The sequence below is a fragment of the Oryx dammah genome, unplaced genomic scaffold, assembly GCF_014754425.2.
Source record: "Oryx dammah isolate SB20612 unplaced genomic scaffold, SCBI_Odam_1.1 HiC_scaffold_3, whole genome shotgun sequence".
Taxonomy (NCBI): domain Eukaryota; kingdom Metazoa; phylum Chordata; class Mammalia; order Artiodactyla; family Bovidae; genus Oryx; species Oryx dammah.
Window position 1 is genome coordinate 87,660,778 of NW_024070187.1, and position 15,021 is coordinate 87,675,798.

The 15,021-nt window shown below is 40.3% G+C and overlaps 1 protein-coding gene across 2 annotated transcripts in view; it reads right to left on the minus strand.

Moving 5' to 3' along the window:
• The window catches only part of RASSF6 (Ras association domain family member 6), a 66,543-nt gene that overhangs the window by 25,886 nt on the left and 25,636 nt on the right, over positions 1-15,021 (minus strand). For both annotated transcript variants that reach the window (XM_040237055.1, XM_040237054.1), the window contains exon 3: positions 4,350-4,428. In XM_040237055.1, coding sequence (XP_040092989.1) covers positions 4,350-4,428 — 79 coding nt within the window. The remainder of the gene's footprint in view (positions 1-4,349; positions 4,429-15,021) is intronic.

A 15,021-nucleotide genomic window follows, 5' to 3' on the forward strand; every position in this document is an offset into this window, starting at 1 on the left:
GAAGCCAACCATCTCAAACACTGGTTTTGTATTATTTATAGAAGGTAAATGTTTTAACTGAAGGTGTAGAAATTAAGTCTGTAAGACATCCTGACAGCTAAAAAAAAAAAATTCCCAGATGGGATTATTTGGCTTTTAAATTTATCTACAAAACAATCCTATTTCTGAAACATTCCTTTATTTTTAAAAATAGTGACAACCAGCAAAGTCATAATGGTGATGACATGCCCACCAGAGGGCACAGTATGGTAAAATGTTTTCTGAACTCTTGATTCTACAATTAAGTGGAAGTTTAATTCTCTAATTCTATTTAGCTTAAAATTAAAGCAAAATTAAAAGCTGTACTAGGGTAGAAATCTGAATAGTATTGATCAGTTTAGCAGTTGTTTTCTCATTTCTGAAGGGGAAAAATTTGGCTCACACACTTATTATGCAGAAAACGTGAAATAATGTATGTAAAAATACATGATATTTTTGAAAAAATCAATAGCACTTAATCTCTTTTAAGTTGGAAATATAATAAAAGAAGGAAAAAGAAGGAAATTCCATGCAAACAAAGAAAAACTAGTAAACAGGATTGAACACTTACTCATTCTCTGAATGTAAATATTAATATCTAAGCACATTCATATAGAATGTATTTTCTAATCCATTTCTCTCTTGTATATGCAAAAGTCTCTTATTAGAGTTATAGTATTATAATAAATTTGAAAAATAGAAGGATATTTCATCTATTCAGTAACTACTATAATATCCAATAGCTACTTGTTATTATGAAAAATCAATTATTAGAAAACATAAATGACTCAATTCCTATTTGAATGTATAATGAAGACTCCAGGCTGTGGAATCAGATAGCCCTGTGTTTGAACTGTGGCTTTGCTACTTCCTAGCTGTATGATTTTGGACAAAATGTCAAACACCTTTAAACCTGGGCTGTTTCTTCTGAAGAATTAAATCATAACAGTCCCTGAATCATAGGAACTGATATTTAAAGTGCTCAGTAAATGTTGTTGCTTATTATTTCTTTGGCTGATAAACCTACTTTGGAGTCACTCCTGAAACAAAGTTTTGCTCTTTTCCCCACTTTTGAGACCACATTTCAGATTATTGTGAGGTCAGGCACTTATCAGTTCTTAATATGTTATGTGCTGTGCTTAATCACTCAGTTCTGTCCGACTCCTTGTGACTCCACGGACTGCAGCCCACCAGGCCTCTCTGTCCATGGGGATTCTCCAGGCAAGAAGACTGGAGTGGGTTGTAATGCCCTCCTCCAAGGGAATGAACCAGGGATCAAACTCAGGTCTTCCCGCATTGCAGGCAGATTCTTTACCTCTGAGGCACCAGGGAAGCCCCATTTCTTAGTAACCAAACACAATTTGCTCTCTGAAATGGCAGTACAAGATGCAGGGCCTACATGTTAGTTATTGATGTACGATATCTTTCCTTTGGCCTAATTATACTTCCATGAATCCCTTATATCAAAAACTCATAGAATAACTGATCTTCTCAGGTTATCTAATTTTTGCTTTCAAGAAGAAATACTCCGACTATAATCAGACAATGAGGTTTTCTCATATAAGGAATATGAGAATATTTTTTAATTTCAGAAAACATCTCTTTTGAAATTAACTACATAAATTACCCCTGAAGGTTTGGTTGCACTTCTGTAGTCTCATTGCCTCAACTGTTAGGCCTTTTCTCATGTAGGTCTATACCGATATCCTTGGTGACCTCAATGATCTTTACATGCCATCTCTAAACTGGTAGCTCCCAATTTTAGATCTCCAGCGCAAACCTTAACCTTCCCCCTAAACTTCAGCTTTCAAACTCGATGTCAAATTTAATACGATCCTAGTTAACTCTTGAAATTTCCTAAACATTTTCCTTTCCCAGCCTTCCCCATCTTGTTAAATATCACTCCCATTCTTCCAGTTGCTCACATCAACATTGTTACAGTCCCCAGTAATCTTTCTTTCATTCTGGACATCTCCAAATCCAATACATTAGCCAATCTGATTAGCTTGACCTTAAAAATATATCCCCGATACGGCTATGCTCACCACGTGCATTACCACAAATCTGGTCTATACCACTGTCATTGTTTGCCAGATTGTTGCAGTAGTGTCTCTGTGGTCTACTTCATTCTTCTCTTGTCCCTCTATGTATGCCGACTAGCTAGAGAGACCCTTTTAAAATGAATCTTTAGATCATATCTCAATACCTCAGGGGCTTCTCATCTCACTTCAAGCGCAAGCTGAAGTCTTTGCAGTGATCTACAAGATCCCACAAGCTCTAGCGCCTTCTCCTTCTCAGTTCTTTCTCTAGCTTCCTTATTCTCTACCAGTCCATTCTCACGAGGTTCCTGGCACACTGGCTTCCCCGCTGTTCCTCAGTTACACCAGCCAGGCTCAGGACCTTGATTCAGACTGCTGTCTGTACCCAGAATGCATGTTCCACAGACTCCTGCAAGGTTAGCACCCTGATACCTTTCAGCCTGTGGTCAAATGATCTTCTTTACCCATCCACTTAGATTCCTGAGCCCTCTTCCCTGATTTGCTCTCCTCCACAGCCTGTTCACCTTCTAATACACAATTTACTTTTTTGTTCTTTTTCTATCTACTAAAATGTAACGAGCATGAATGCAGGACATTCTCTCGTTTATTCATTGTTGTCTCTAGCTTTTAGAACAGAGTCTGCTGTGTTGTAAACAATAAATCGTCATTTCATTAATTAATCAGAGATTAAGAAAGCTGAAGTTATTCCACGCACTGCCCCTTTGAACTGTGTCCATCACTATAGCTAAGTCAGAGACTTGGAAAATTCTGGATTCTAATTTTATTGTCAGCAAGTAAAGATGAAAGATTAAGCAGTCTGGTATTCTCACTATATACTTTAATTCATGCAGTTTAAAAAATTATGTAAGACACAGACTTTATTTTAAAAAATCAAATGACTTTTGTAAATTGAGCACCAATTCACCGAATAGAAAGGACATGCCTCAATTCATATGCTTGTCACATCAAAATTCAAAATTTTCCTAAAGGAAACATGGAAACTATTGAATTACAATCTAAAATAATTTCCTTAAAGTTTTGATCTTTTCCTAAAGTTTATATTTTTACAGTTATGCATTTTACTGATCTAAGATATAGGACAATATTGAAATAATTTTAAATTAGGCCATTTAGAAAACTTAGGCCCATTTCTTTATAAAAGGATTAGCTACTTCCTGCTTCTGTAGAAAATTACATTTGGGAGGAGAATTGAAATGTCTGATCAAACTAAATCATTTAGGCTCACTAGTAAAGGCCAAAGAGGCTTATAAATTTCCTTCTGTCCCAAATGCCAAGAGTGGCATAAAGTCAATGCTGTACCATCACATCTGAAGATCTAAACATAGGTAGACAATTCTAATGTGCCCTAAGACCAGGAAGATATTGTAAAGATATGAAGTGAGTTCCATTAGGATACAAGACTGAGTGGGGAGACCTGTAGAGAATAACATATTAAAGAAAATCTAAGGTCACTTGATACAGTAGCCTAACCTTTGCACCCTTAAAAATGCTTGCTAGATTTAAGACTTTGCTGAATTATTTGTAAGGTAGAGTTCTAGTGGAATTGCTGTTCAAAAGATATTCATACTCTGTTTTTAAAGTAGAAAGCAAATATGTCATTAAAGTTACTTTAAATGTTTGCCCATTCCAAAAAATACTTAGAAATTTACAGATGTTTCAGGACTAGGATTTTCAGTATAGTCTAAAACGAAAATTATCCACCCGTTTTTCCCAGACCATTTGTATTATGGAGTCCAACTTATCCTGACTTCTCTGTACTTTTACGGAACTTTTTTTTTTTCTTTTTCCTGTAAATCAATCTTTGGTGGCTCAGCTGGTAACGAATCTGCCTGCAATGCACGAGACCCAGGTTCAATCCTTGGGTCAGGAATATCCTCTGGAGAAGAAAATGGCTTACCCACTCCAGTATTCCTGCCTGGAGAATTCCATGGACAGGGGAGCCTGGCGGGCTCAGTCCATGGGGATCACAAAACAGCATGACTGAATGACTAACACACATATACATGTGCCAGAAACCTCCCTGGGTGCTGGCTGGCAATACAGCGGATGCGGCCTACCCTTTGGGGTTTCACTGGTAGCTCAGCTGGTAAAGAATCCACCTGCAATGCAGGAGACCTCAGCTCGATTCCTGGGTCAGGAAGATGCGCTGGAGAAGGATAGGTTACCCACTCCAGTATCCTGGCCTGGAGAATTCCATGGACTATAGTCACAAAGGGTCGGATTGAGCGACTTTCACTTTTAAACTGTATTGCATTTCTTTGACGAGCTTACCTGTCCATATAAAATATGCAGATTTTTCTGGTTCCTATAAAAGATGTTATAGGTCTTCAGTAAAGAATCAAGTTGGTCCCTGAAAAATAAATTACATTCACTTACACTCAGTCTTAGACTCTTTAATGGTAAAAGGCAATAATGATGCTTTCAACTCATAAAGGTATGAGATAGAATGAAATGGTTCAATGAAATCTTTACTATTCTGTCATTTTAATGAAAGTCATTGAAAGCTGAAAGCTTCTTAGGACATCACCAAATGTTGAAGGTGTTAATTCGTAAATGAATAACCAAAGTAAAACAAACAAAATCTGACCTTTAGATGGTTATTTTCCCTTGGTGAAAATATGTATGAATAATTTCCAAGTTGAATTTGATTTTTTAAAAGTTCTTCAAAATTTTCTGTAATGAAGAAATGACTGGCTGCAAAAGTTTGAATTGAATATAAAATCTAAAGCAGTGGCTCTCAACCTATTTAAGTCACAGTATCCTTTGAAACCCTGATGAAAGCTTTGGCTTCCCTATGTGGGGGAAGAAACCTATATATAGATACATAGTTTTGCATATACAATGCATGCTAATTTATGTGCTGTTTTGAAAGATTTTCTTGATAAACAAGGAAGGAGTCATTTTCCACATGATTTAAGTATAGATTCTTTTTATCTGACAGTAACAAACTGACATTTTAAAATATTCTTTATCTAAAATTCTAGAGTAAAAGAGAATTCCCTGGCAGTCCAGTGGTTAGGACTCCAGGCTTTCACTGCTGAGGGCCCAGATTAGATACCTGGTTGGGGAACTAAGATGCCACAAGCCATGTGACTCAGCCCCCCCCCAAAAAAAAAAATTCTGGAGTATATACACCAATATATTTGTAGTAGGTAGGTAGGATAGTATAGTAGGTAGGATTTGAGATGACTTTATTATTATTATTTTTTCTACTGTCATCTCTGTTGTCAAGGTCTTCCAGTTTCTTTTCTTTTTTTAAATTTTGATTAGTTTTATTTTGACAGCTAGCAACTAAAATAAAAATATTTTCATAAGAGAAAAATAAATAAATAACCAAAGGATGGAAAATAACTCCAGACAAAGCAGTGAAGAGAGTATTCTGTAGCAGGAGGCAGCCATAAAGTAGATTTTGTTTCACATTTCCTTTTTCGTTTTACAACAATTTAATCAACTTAAGTTCATCAACTAGTCTGTGCTTGACCTTGTGCTACCCCCTGGGGGGGTGGGGGGTTGGGTGGGCACAGCACCGGTTCAGGAGCCGTCGTTGCTCCCAAGCATCTCACCTTGTGGCAGGTAGGCTCTGGCAGTGGGAACACTGGTTCCTGCCACACCTCCATCCTTCTCTTTGGGCCGCTATGACTCAAGATGCTTGTCTCATTCACCTCCCCCTCTGGCCTCTATCAACCTGTTGGTTTAAGCTACCTTCTCTCACCTGGATTATGGCAGCAATCTCTTAAAAGCCTCCCTGTATTTGTTGTCTATTCTCAACAGCAGGAGTAATTTTAATGTAAAGCCAATAGCCTCTCTCCTTTGCTCAGAACTCTTTAATATTTCTCATTATTACAATAAAAGTCAATATCCTTCCAACAACTTCAAAGGCCAGCTTTGATCTGCTTCTTGTTACACCTTCCACCTCATTTCTGCTTCTCCCTCCTTCACTTACTGCACTCTAGCCGCTGGCCTCCTTGATGTTCCTTGAGTACTCCAGGCACGTTCTCACCCCAGAGCCTTTGTACCTGTTGAACTTTTATCCAGAATGACCTCCAGCCTGCTATCACACTGTCCTGCATTCATTATCTTTAACTATTTCCTCCAAAGTCACCTTCTCAAAGAGACCTTCCTTATAACCAAATCTGAAAATTTGCCTTCTTCCAACATTCATATCTTGCTTTCCTCCTTACTTCTGCCCCTTGGTCACCATCTAACCTTGTATAAGCTAAGCTAAGCTAAGTCACTTCAGTCATGTCCGACTCTGTGTGACCCCATAGACGGCAACCCACCAGGCTCCCCCATCCCTGGGATTCTCCAGGCAAAAACACTAGAGTGAGTTGCCATTTCCCTCTCCAATGCATGGAAGTGAAAAGTGAAAGTGAAGTCGCTCAGTCGTGTCTGACCCTCAGTGACCCCATGGACTGCAGCTCACCGGGCTCCTTTGTCCATGGGATTTTCCAGGCAAGAGTACTGGAGTGGGTTGCCATTGCCTTCTCCGCTAACCTTGTATATATTCTACTTATTTATCTAACATTCTATCTCCTCCACTAGACTGTAGCTCCAAGAGAATAAGCATGTTTTCATATTTTGTTCATGCTATATTTCATGTGCCTGGAAGAGAGCATGGCAAATAGTAAGAACTCAACACATACTGGTTGAATGAAATGATCAGAAAAAAATATTATTCAGAAAATAAAACTAAAATATCAAAGTGTGAAAAGTTCTTTTACATCATCAGTTTTAGGAGGGAGATAGCTCATGATATTAAATTTTCAGGTATAGTAATTGCTAAAATTCCTTTGATCTTTAACATCTGTCTCCCTCTCATAAGAATCCTGGCTCCATGAGGGCAGGGATTTTGGTCTGTTTTATTCATTGCTGTCTTCTCAGTGATTAGAGCATAGCCTTGCTCATGGTAGGCTCTTATGAATACTGATTGACAGAATTCATGTATATTGATTTTTATGTTTGAGATCATATAAACATACTTTACTTTGCCAACAAAGGTCCATCTAGTCAAGGCTATGGTTTTTCCAGCAGTCATGTATGGATGTGAGAGTTGGAATGTGAAGAAAGCTGAGCACCGAAGAATTGATGCTTTTGAACTGTGGTGTTGAAGAAGACTCTTGAGAGTCCCTTGGACTGCAAGGAGATCCAACCAGTCCATTCTGAAGGAGATCAGCCCTGGGTGTTCTTTGGAAGGAATGATGCTAAAGCTGAAACTTTGGCCACCTCATGTGAACAGTTGACTCATTGGAAAAGACTCTGATGCTGGGAGGGATTGGGGGCAGGAGGAAAAGGGGACAACAGAGGCTGATATGGCTGGATGGCATCACCAACTCGATGGACTTGAGTTTGAGTGAACTCCAGGAGCTGGTGATGGACAAGGACGTCTGGCTTGCTGCAATTCATGGGGTCGCAAAGAGTCGGACACAACTGAGCGACAGAACTGAACTGAACTGAACTGAACTGAACTGAAACATACTTTTCATTTCACTTTTCTCACTTGTAATTTTAATGTACCTATTTCCAAGGATCAATATACTCCATACAAACACCACAAAAAATTTTCTGCAGAATTACTTTATGCTACTGTACCATTTTCCAACTGGCTTACTTTAGAATTCTAGTGCTGATGAATATTTCTGTTTTAAATATCACTGAGCACACAAGGGATTTTATTTCATTGAAGTCATTGCTGTGGGATAGTTCCTAAAAACTAACATACTGGTAAAGAGCATGAGCACTTTATAGCTTTCATTATGGTGCCAGGGTGGCATATGGAAATTTCCAGTTCACTTGGGATGCAAATCCTGATATGCTAAGCTGTGAGAATTGTAATATAAGCAAATGAATTTTTACATAATCTTGTTCCCTCAGCTTCTGTTTCTGATAAAACTGCATGATAAGGAATGGTACACGTATTCTTCAAAGTATTTACTCAGGACCATGTCTAATTAGATTATTCTCTGTGAGCAAGCTCTTTGGAAAATGTTTCTATATCTGAAAAGAACCAGACTAAATCTTTCTCCACAGAAATAAGTCTCCATATGACCCAAGGAGTCAGCAAACTGGGTGACCCCAGGACACCCAGTTTTTATAAATAAATTTTATTGGAATACAGCCACACTAATTTTTTTGCTAATTGTCTGAAGCTGCTCTCCTTCTATAATTGCAGAGCTGAGTGACTGACACAAACCATATGGTCCACGAAGCCTAAAATACATATTATCTGACCTTTTACTGAGGTATTTGGTCAACCTATAAACTGTGTGTAACACAAGGTAACTGAAGACCACAGATACCTTACATATTTTCCCCACCACAGGCAGGATCTTTCTGACACCACAATGGCAAGTACTTTGAAGTATTTTGGCATGCAGAATAAGGCAAGAGTTTGGGAGAATAGTGTTGGGATAAAATTGGGTAAGTTAATGGTGCAATAAAGTGAGGAATTAGAAAATTCAGAAGTTAGGTGAACAACTATAGTAACGGTGAATGCATTCCAAATATTAAAACCTCATCATGTTTTTATCCTGTGGGCCTCACCTGAGGAACTTTTTAAAGATCATTAGCTTATGCACCTGATGTAACAATGGACCTAATACAATACTGGAAATACAATATAGCCTACAACATTCTAATTCAACTTTTTTGGGCAACCAGGCCACAAGGAACTGAAGAAATTATTGTCAAGTTAATCATTTTTTATTTGATGAATTGTTCAAATTTTGTCCTTTAAGAGAAGACTCGTCCTAGTGGTCATTCATTCATCCACTTGCTGTGTGAACACAATAAAGAGGTCTCAGTCATATTCTGAGGACGAGTGAGAGCTTCAAGCAATTGGTGCTGCCTGTTTTGCACTTTGGAGGCAAAGGAATAAAGATGTGAGGAGCTTACCAGGCAAAGAAAGTATTAACAGGGACCTTCTAGATATTTCCATAGCTTTTGTGGAGAAAGCTCAAAAAGTTGATTCTGAGAACAGGACATTTAGGATGGGGTATGGTAAGTGATGAAGAAGCAGGCCAGAAGCTTGCAAAGTTCTAAAAGAAGTTTAGAATTCACTGTGCAGTTACTGGAGCTTTCACACAGAGAAAGATATGATGCTCCTAAGGACCACTAGGGAACTTATGGTAGACGAGGTAGATTAACTAGACTTTCGCTCAGTCATGTCCAGCTTTTTGCAATCCCATGGACTACTGCCTTCCAGGCTCCTCTGTGCATGGGATTTCCCAGGCAAGAATACTGGAGTGGGTTGCCATATCCTTCTTCAAGGGATCTTTCTGACCCAGGAAGGGAACTCACATCTCCTGTGTCTTCTGCATTATACGCAGATTCTTTACCCACTGAGCCATCCAGATTTCAGGGTAAAAAACATGAAGGCAGCAAGATGAGTAGAACCACTGCAATGGCATTGGGGTGAAGGGTCAAGGCTAAGTTCTATAGCTGCTAAGTCGCTTCAGTCGTGTCCGACTCTGTGCGACCCCGTAGATGGCAGCCCACCAGCCTCCCCCGTCCCTGGGATTCTCCAGGCAAGAACACTGGAGTCGGTTGCCATTTCCTTCTCCAATGCATGAAAGTGAAAAGGGAAAGTGAAGTCGCTCAGTTGTGCCCAACTTCGCAACCCCACGGACTGTAGCCTCCCAGGCTCCTCCATCCATGGTATTTTCCAGGCAAGAGTACTGGAGTGGGGTGCCATCGCCTTCTCTGCTCCTCCAGGCAAATCTTCCCAAACCAGAGATCGAACACGTGCCTCCTGCATTGGCAGGTGGATTCTTTACCGCTGAGTCACCAGGGAAGCCCATTACTTTATGTGTGATATATAAATTGATTTTCTAAGAAAAGCTTGGTTTTTCAAACATGGAATACCGTATCATAATGTATCACAAGGATTAAAAAAAAAACACTACTACACAGTGTATAACATGAATAGTGTTTTTACAAGACTAAGGAATAACAAGCCTCCATATAAACTTGACTTCTAACTAAATGAACACATAGAATCATAAACTTCCCCAGCACAGAAGCTGGTACTGTGGATGACAGTGCAGAGAGAGGACTCTATTAGATGCAGATGGACATCCAGAGTTAGTCATTAAAGCTCCCAGATAAGTGCTCACCAGGGAAAGACTTAACATGGGGGTGACAGGTATAGGGGAGATGATACCAGGGCTCCTGTCCCTTTAAAGGTCTCTGTTCCTTTAAGGCTCCTTGCTCAGTTTGAATGAGTAATAGTGGATCGAAAGCTGACTGTAAAATGCTTAGGTGTACTTTGCACTTTGTGGTCTGAATGGCATCTGCTCAGCAGATGGGAATTACCCACATTCTGACGTTTGTCATGAATAATGGACTGAGCAAGAAAGGACTTCCTCAATCTTATCACGCTATTTGGTTGGCCAGAAGAAACACTTTGTATTTAATTTTATAGATCGTAATAAATATTGACACTGGACAGCATGATGGGTGGAAGTGAGTTGTGCCCTCCATCAATAGATAGAATGCAAGTCAAATTTTAGTTGTGAGTTCTCTCTTCTTTCAGTAATGATTTGAAGCATAATTAAGTGGATCTCCAACTCTCTTCCTGGAAATCAAAAAACCCCATCTCATTCTTTACTAATGATTCCTATACTTTGGACAAAGGCAAACCAGAAATACTCTTGTATGTGGTAGTCCAACACAAATTTCAGAGCGTGCCACATGACACAAAATAAACTTCAGTGGAAAATACAATCCCATGTAGTCACCAAAGACATATTTGGTCATGGCGGTGCTTCCTTAGTTTGTGTTATTTTTGCCTTTTGGAGACTTGCTGAAAAATATTCAGGATCCCGGCCAGGCAGCCACTGAACATCACAGTGACAACCGCAGTAGAGCCAGCATCCTGCCTTGTGTGTTGCCATGTTTAAGAGCAGGAACCTAGAACATTCGAAGCAGTGTCTTCAAAGAGGTGAAAAATTAAAGCAGAATGAAAATGCTAGCTCGCTCTCTTACAGATTTAGTCATCCTCCTCCACCAAATTTTGTTCATAATGTTACATTTCAGCAACGAGGTTAACAATTTAATGTCAGTTTCAAAAAAACTGAATTTAAAACAATTCATAGTGATTTTTATAAACAACATAATGGACATGTAAAATAGCAAATTGATCATTTTCTGGGAATTAAGGTTGGGATGTTTTTTATTTTATGTGTTGTAGTTCTATATGCTTTCAAACTCCATATAGTAAGTGCATAATACAGTCGATGTTTTCATAATTTCACTTCCGTAAAAATGTAATATAGAGTCCTGTATGTTTTTGGAAAGGTGAACCAGGAAATACGAGGACAAAAGAACAAGTAAAGCCTTATCATTAAGCTTTTTGCCAAGACAAACAAACCATCATTCCATAGTCCTGACATCTGCAAGAAGTAGCAAGATTCTCTTAACTTCCTTTATCTTTCATTACCGTCAGCTCAAATCCTGGAATTAAAATTGCAAACTCCTTCCAGTCCTTTCTCAATAAGCAGCCCAGCTCCAGTTCTTCTTGCCTTTGGCCTCATCTCCTGGCTCAGAAGATGAGGAAAAAAGGCTGCTTTTCAACCTTTGCTTAGAGACTTTCCTCAGTTCTCAAAGTAGGCTATTCATTTCCATTGCAAATGAAAGGATCGGGTTCCATCATTTGAATACTGAGAGGCTGGGGAGAGGAATGCTATCTCCTCGACTGAAGTAAAACTGCAAAACCAAAATGATCAGGAAGCCCCAAATTGAACTCTCCTGACTTCCTTTGAAGTGCTGCCCTTTCTGACATCCCTCACAACTCTGCTCAAGTATCATTAATTACTGCCGGTGGTTGGGAGAATGGTGACTGTGGCTTGTCTTATTCTTCCTGGCAGTTCTGTCTTAAGACTCTGATTTACTCTGTCAGTGCTGACAACTGATAATAAAAAGGACCTGGGAGCTTCCTGCAATCCATTAGTCACCTAATCAATAAGGTAATATAACCAGATGGATCTTACCTCTGGGCTTCCCTGGTGGCTCAGCTGCCTGCAATGCAGGGGCAGCAGGAGATTCAGGTTCAATCCCTGGGTCGGGAAGATCTCCCTGGAGGAGGGCATGGCAACCCACTCCAGTATTCTTGCCTGGAGAATCCCATGGACAGAGGAGCCTGGTGGGCTACAGTCCGTGGGGTCACAGAGAGTCAGGTAAGACTGAAGCGACCGAGCACTCACTCTGGTTGGGTTTTTCTAGCCATTTTGTGACTTTTGGTGGGTATTCATCATCTCAAAATTACCCCCTAAACAGTGGCCCTGGAGTCGGCTTCTCTCAGGTCCTTAACTCTTCCTAAAAATCAGCTGAGAACAGAAGGACTAAAGATTAAGGTATAATTTCACAATTTTAAAAAGAAACTTGACGTGACTGATGTCTAGTGAGTTGGCACAAAACAAAAACACCCCAAATATTTGAAAAGTCTACTGCTAAAGAGACGGGCTAGAACCACTCGGAACAATGTCACCAGATGCTGATATGACATGGAAAAGAGGATTAAAAGGGAGCGGCAAAGAAGGACAGTATCATTTATTAAAACACTTGTGCTTCTGAGGAAGACAGGGAAAGTGTTTTAGAGGTGACATCTGATTCTGAAGAGAATCCCTGTATAAGTTAGGCATCCCTGATGATTCAGGCAGTAAAGAATCTGTCTGTAATGCAGGAGACCTGGGTTCAGTCCCTGGATCAGGAAGATCCCCTGGAGAAGGGAATGGCTACCCACTCCAGTATTCTTGCCTGGAGAATCCCATGAAAAGAGCAATCTGGCGGGCTATGGTCCCTGGGGTAGCAAAGAGTCGGACACGACTGAGTGAACTAACAAACACCTTTATAAGTATTTGATATTTTAACACATTAGCTTGTTTTCTAACAACCTCAGATAAAGGAAGACACGTACCTGCTCCCTTTCCTTCTATGATCTGGCTTCTGAAGAAGCTTCTGAAAAAAAATTTTTTTAAATTCGTTGTCTATTATTCCAGTTGGTGGCTGTAATGAACTGCTTCTGCATCAGACCTCAGTTTCTGTTGTCATATGCAGCTGACTTCCTAGGGGCAGCCTGAGCAGTGTGTGGACAGGGAAGAAAGAGGGAAGTCTTTGCTCTATCATCTCCTTTTCTGGCCTGAAACACAGAGAAGTATGGTCTCTAACTCCTTGCCCTGATGCAATTTACAAATCACTACTGATTTTTAGATTTCTATTCTAATCCAAAGTAGGGACTTGAAACGACCTCTCCTTTGATGAAATAGTCTGTTTCTTGTTGTAGCTGATCATTTAGGAGAGAACAAAGAAACATTTAGTGCCCAGGAAAATACGGTTTGAAAACTACAGAAAAATCATGTGCCCTCAAACGTGTGGATAACAAGAGAGGCAGTGATACTGTACTCTGTTAGAGAAATGGTTCTAAATCGAAGTGAGCATCAGAGTTGCCAGGGGTGCTTGTTGGAACGGAACACGAGTGGCACCTCCAGAGTTTCTTATTGAGTTCGTCTGGGGTGTATCCTGAGAATTTGCACGTCTAACAAGTCCCCAGGTGATTGTGATGCTGCTAATCCAGAGACCATACTTTGAGATCCATTAGAGCTCAGGGTGCTGAGGAAGGGGAAGGGAAGGTTATCTATTGGCAGATGGCAGGTTGAAGTAGGTGGTCATTCCGACTGAAACTAAGATAGTTACATATAATCAGACCACTAACTTTTTTTGGCCCACACAGCGGGCTTCCTAGGTGGCTCGGTGGTAAAGAATCTACCTGAAAATGCAGGAGATGTGGTCTCAGTCCCTGGGTTGGGAAGATCCCTGGAGAAGGAAATGGCAACCCACTCCAGTATTTTTGCCTGGAGAATTCCACAGACAGAGGAACCTGGTGGGCTACAGTCCATGGGGTCGCAGAAAAGTCAGAAACAACTGAGTGATTAAAAAACACTTAGTTCCCCAACCAGGGACTGAACGCATATTCCCTGCGTTAGAAGTGCAGTCCTAACCACTAGACCGCCCCGGAAGTCCCACACTAACACTTCCGCCCCTCCTCCTCTATTACTGAGGTAAGAGGACGGAGGACACCATCCCTACAGTCATTCTCTGGGAGGAGGTTTGTTTTCGTTTCCTGTGGCTGCTAAAACAAACTACAGCACACTTAGTGGCTTTAAATAACACAGACATATTATCTGACAGCTCCACAGGTCAAAAGCTGGTCTCACTAGCTGTAACAAAGGTGTCTGCAGGGCTATTTCTTCTGAAGGCCCTCAGGGTGGAGAATGCATTCCCTTGCTTTCTGCAGTTTCCACAGCCTGCCCACATTTGTTGTCTTTTGGATCTCTTTCCATCCATCTTCAAAGCCAGCAATGCCACACAGTCTTTCCTATTCCATCACTCTGACACGGAATCTTCTCATATAGCTCTTCTCCCCTCCCACATTTAAGGATTGGGGCTTTCTTGGTGATGCTAGTGGTTAAGAATCCACCTGCCAATGCAGGAGACGTGGGTTTGATCCCTGGGTTAGGAAGATCCCCTGGAGGAGGGCATGGCAACCCACTTCAGTATTCTTGCCTGGAGAATCCCCATGGACAGAAGAGCCTGGAAGGCTACAGTCTGTGGGGTCTCAAAGAGTCAGACACAACTGAAGTAATTTAGCACACAGCACATGATTACATTGAGCCCATCTGGATAATCCCCCAAACTTAAGGTCAATTGATTAGCTGCAATTGACAGCTAAGGTTGCCATTCCAGTGGTAACCTTAATTCCCTTTTGCAATGTAATGAAAAACATTCACGGGTTCAAGGGATTAAGTAGTAGGCATCTTTGGGAGGCCATTATCCTAGCTATCACAAGACTTAAGGGTAACTCTGTCTATCCAAATATGTCTGAACACTTGAAAGGCATCTTGTTAGAAATCACAATCTGTATTTTAGCCAAGATCCCCAGGAAAGTCTG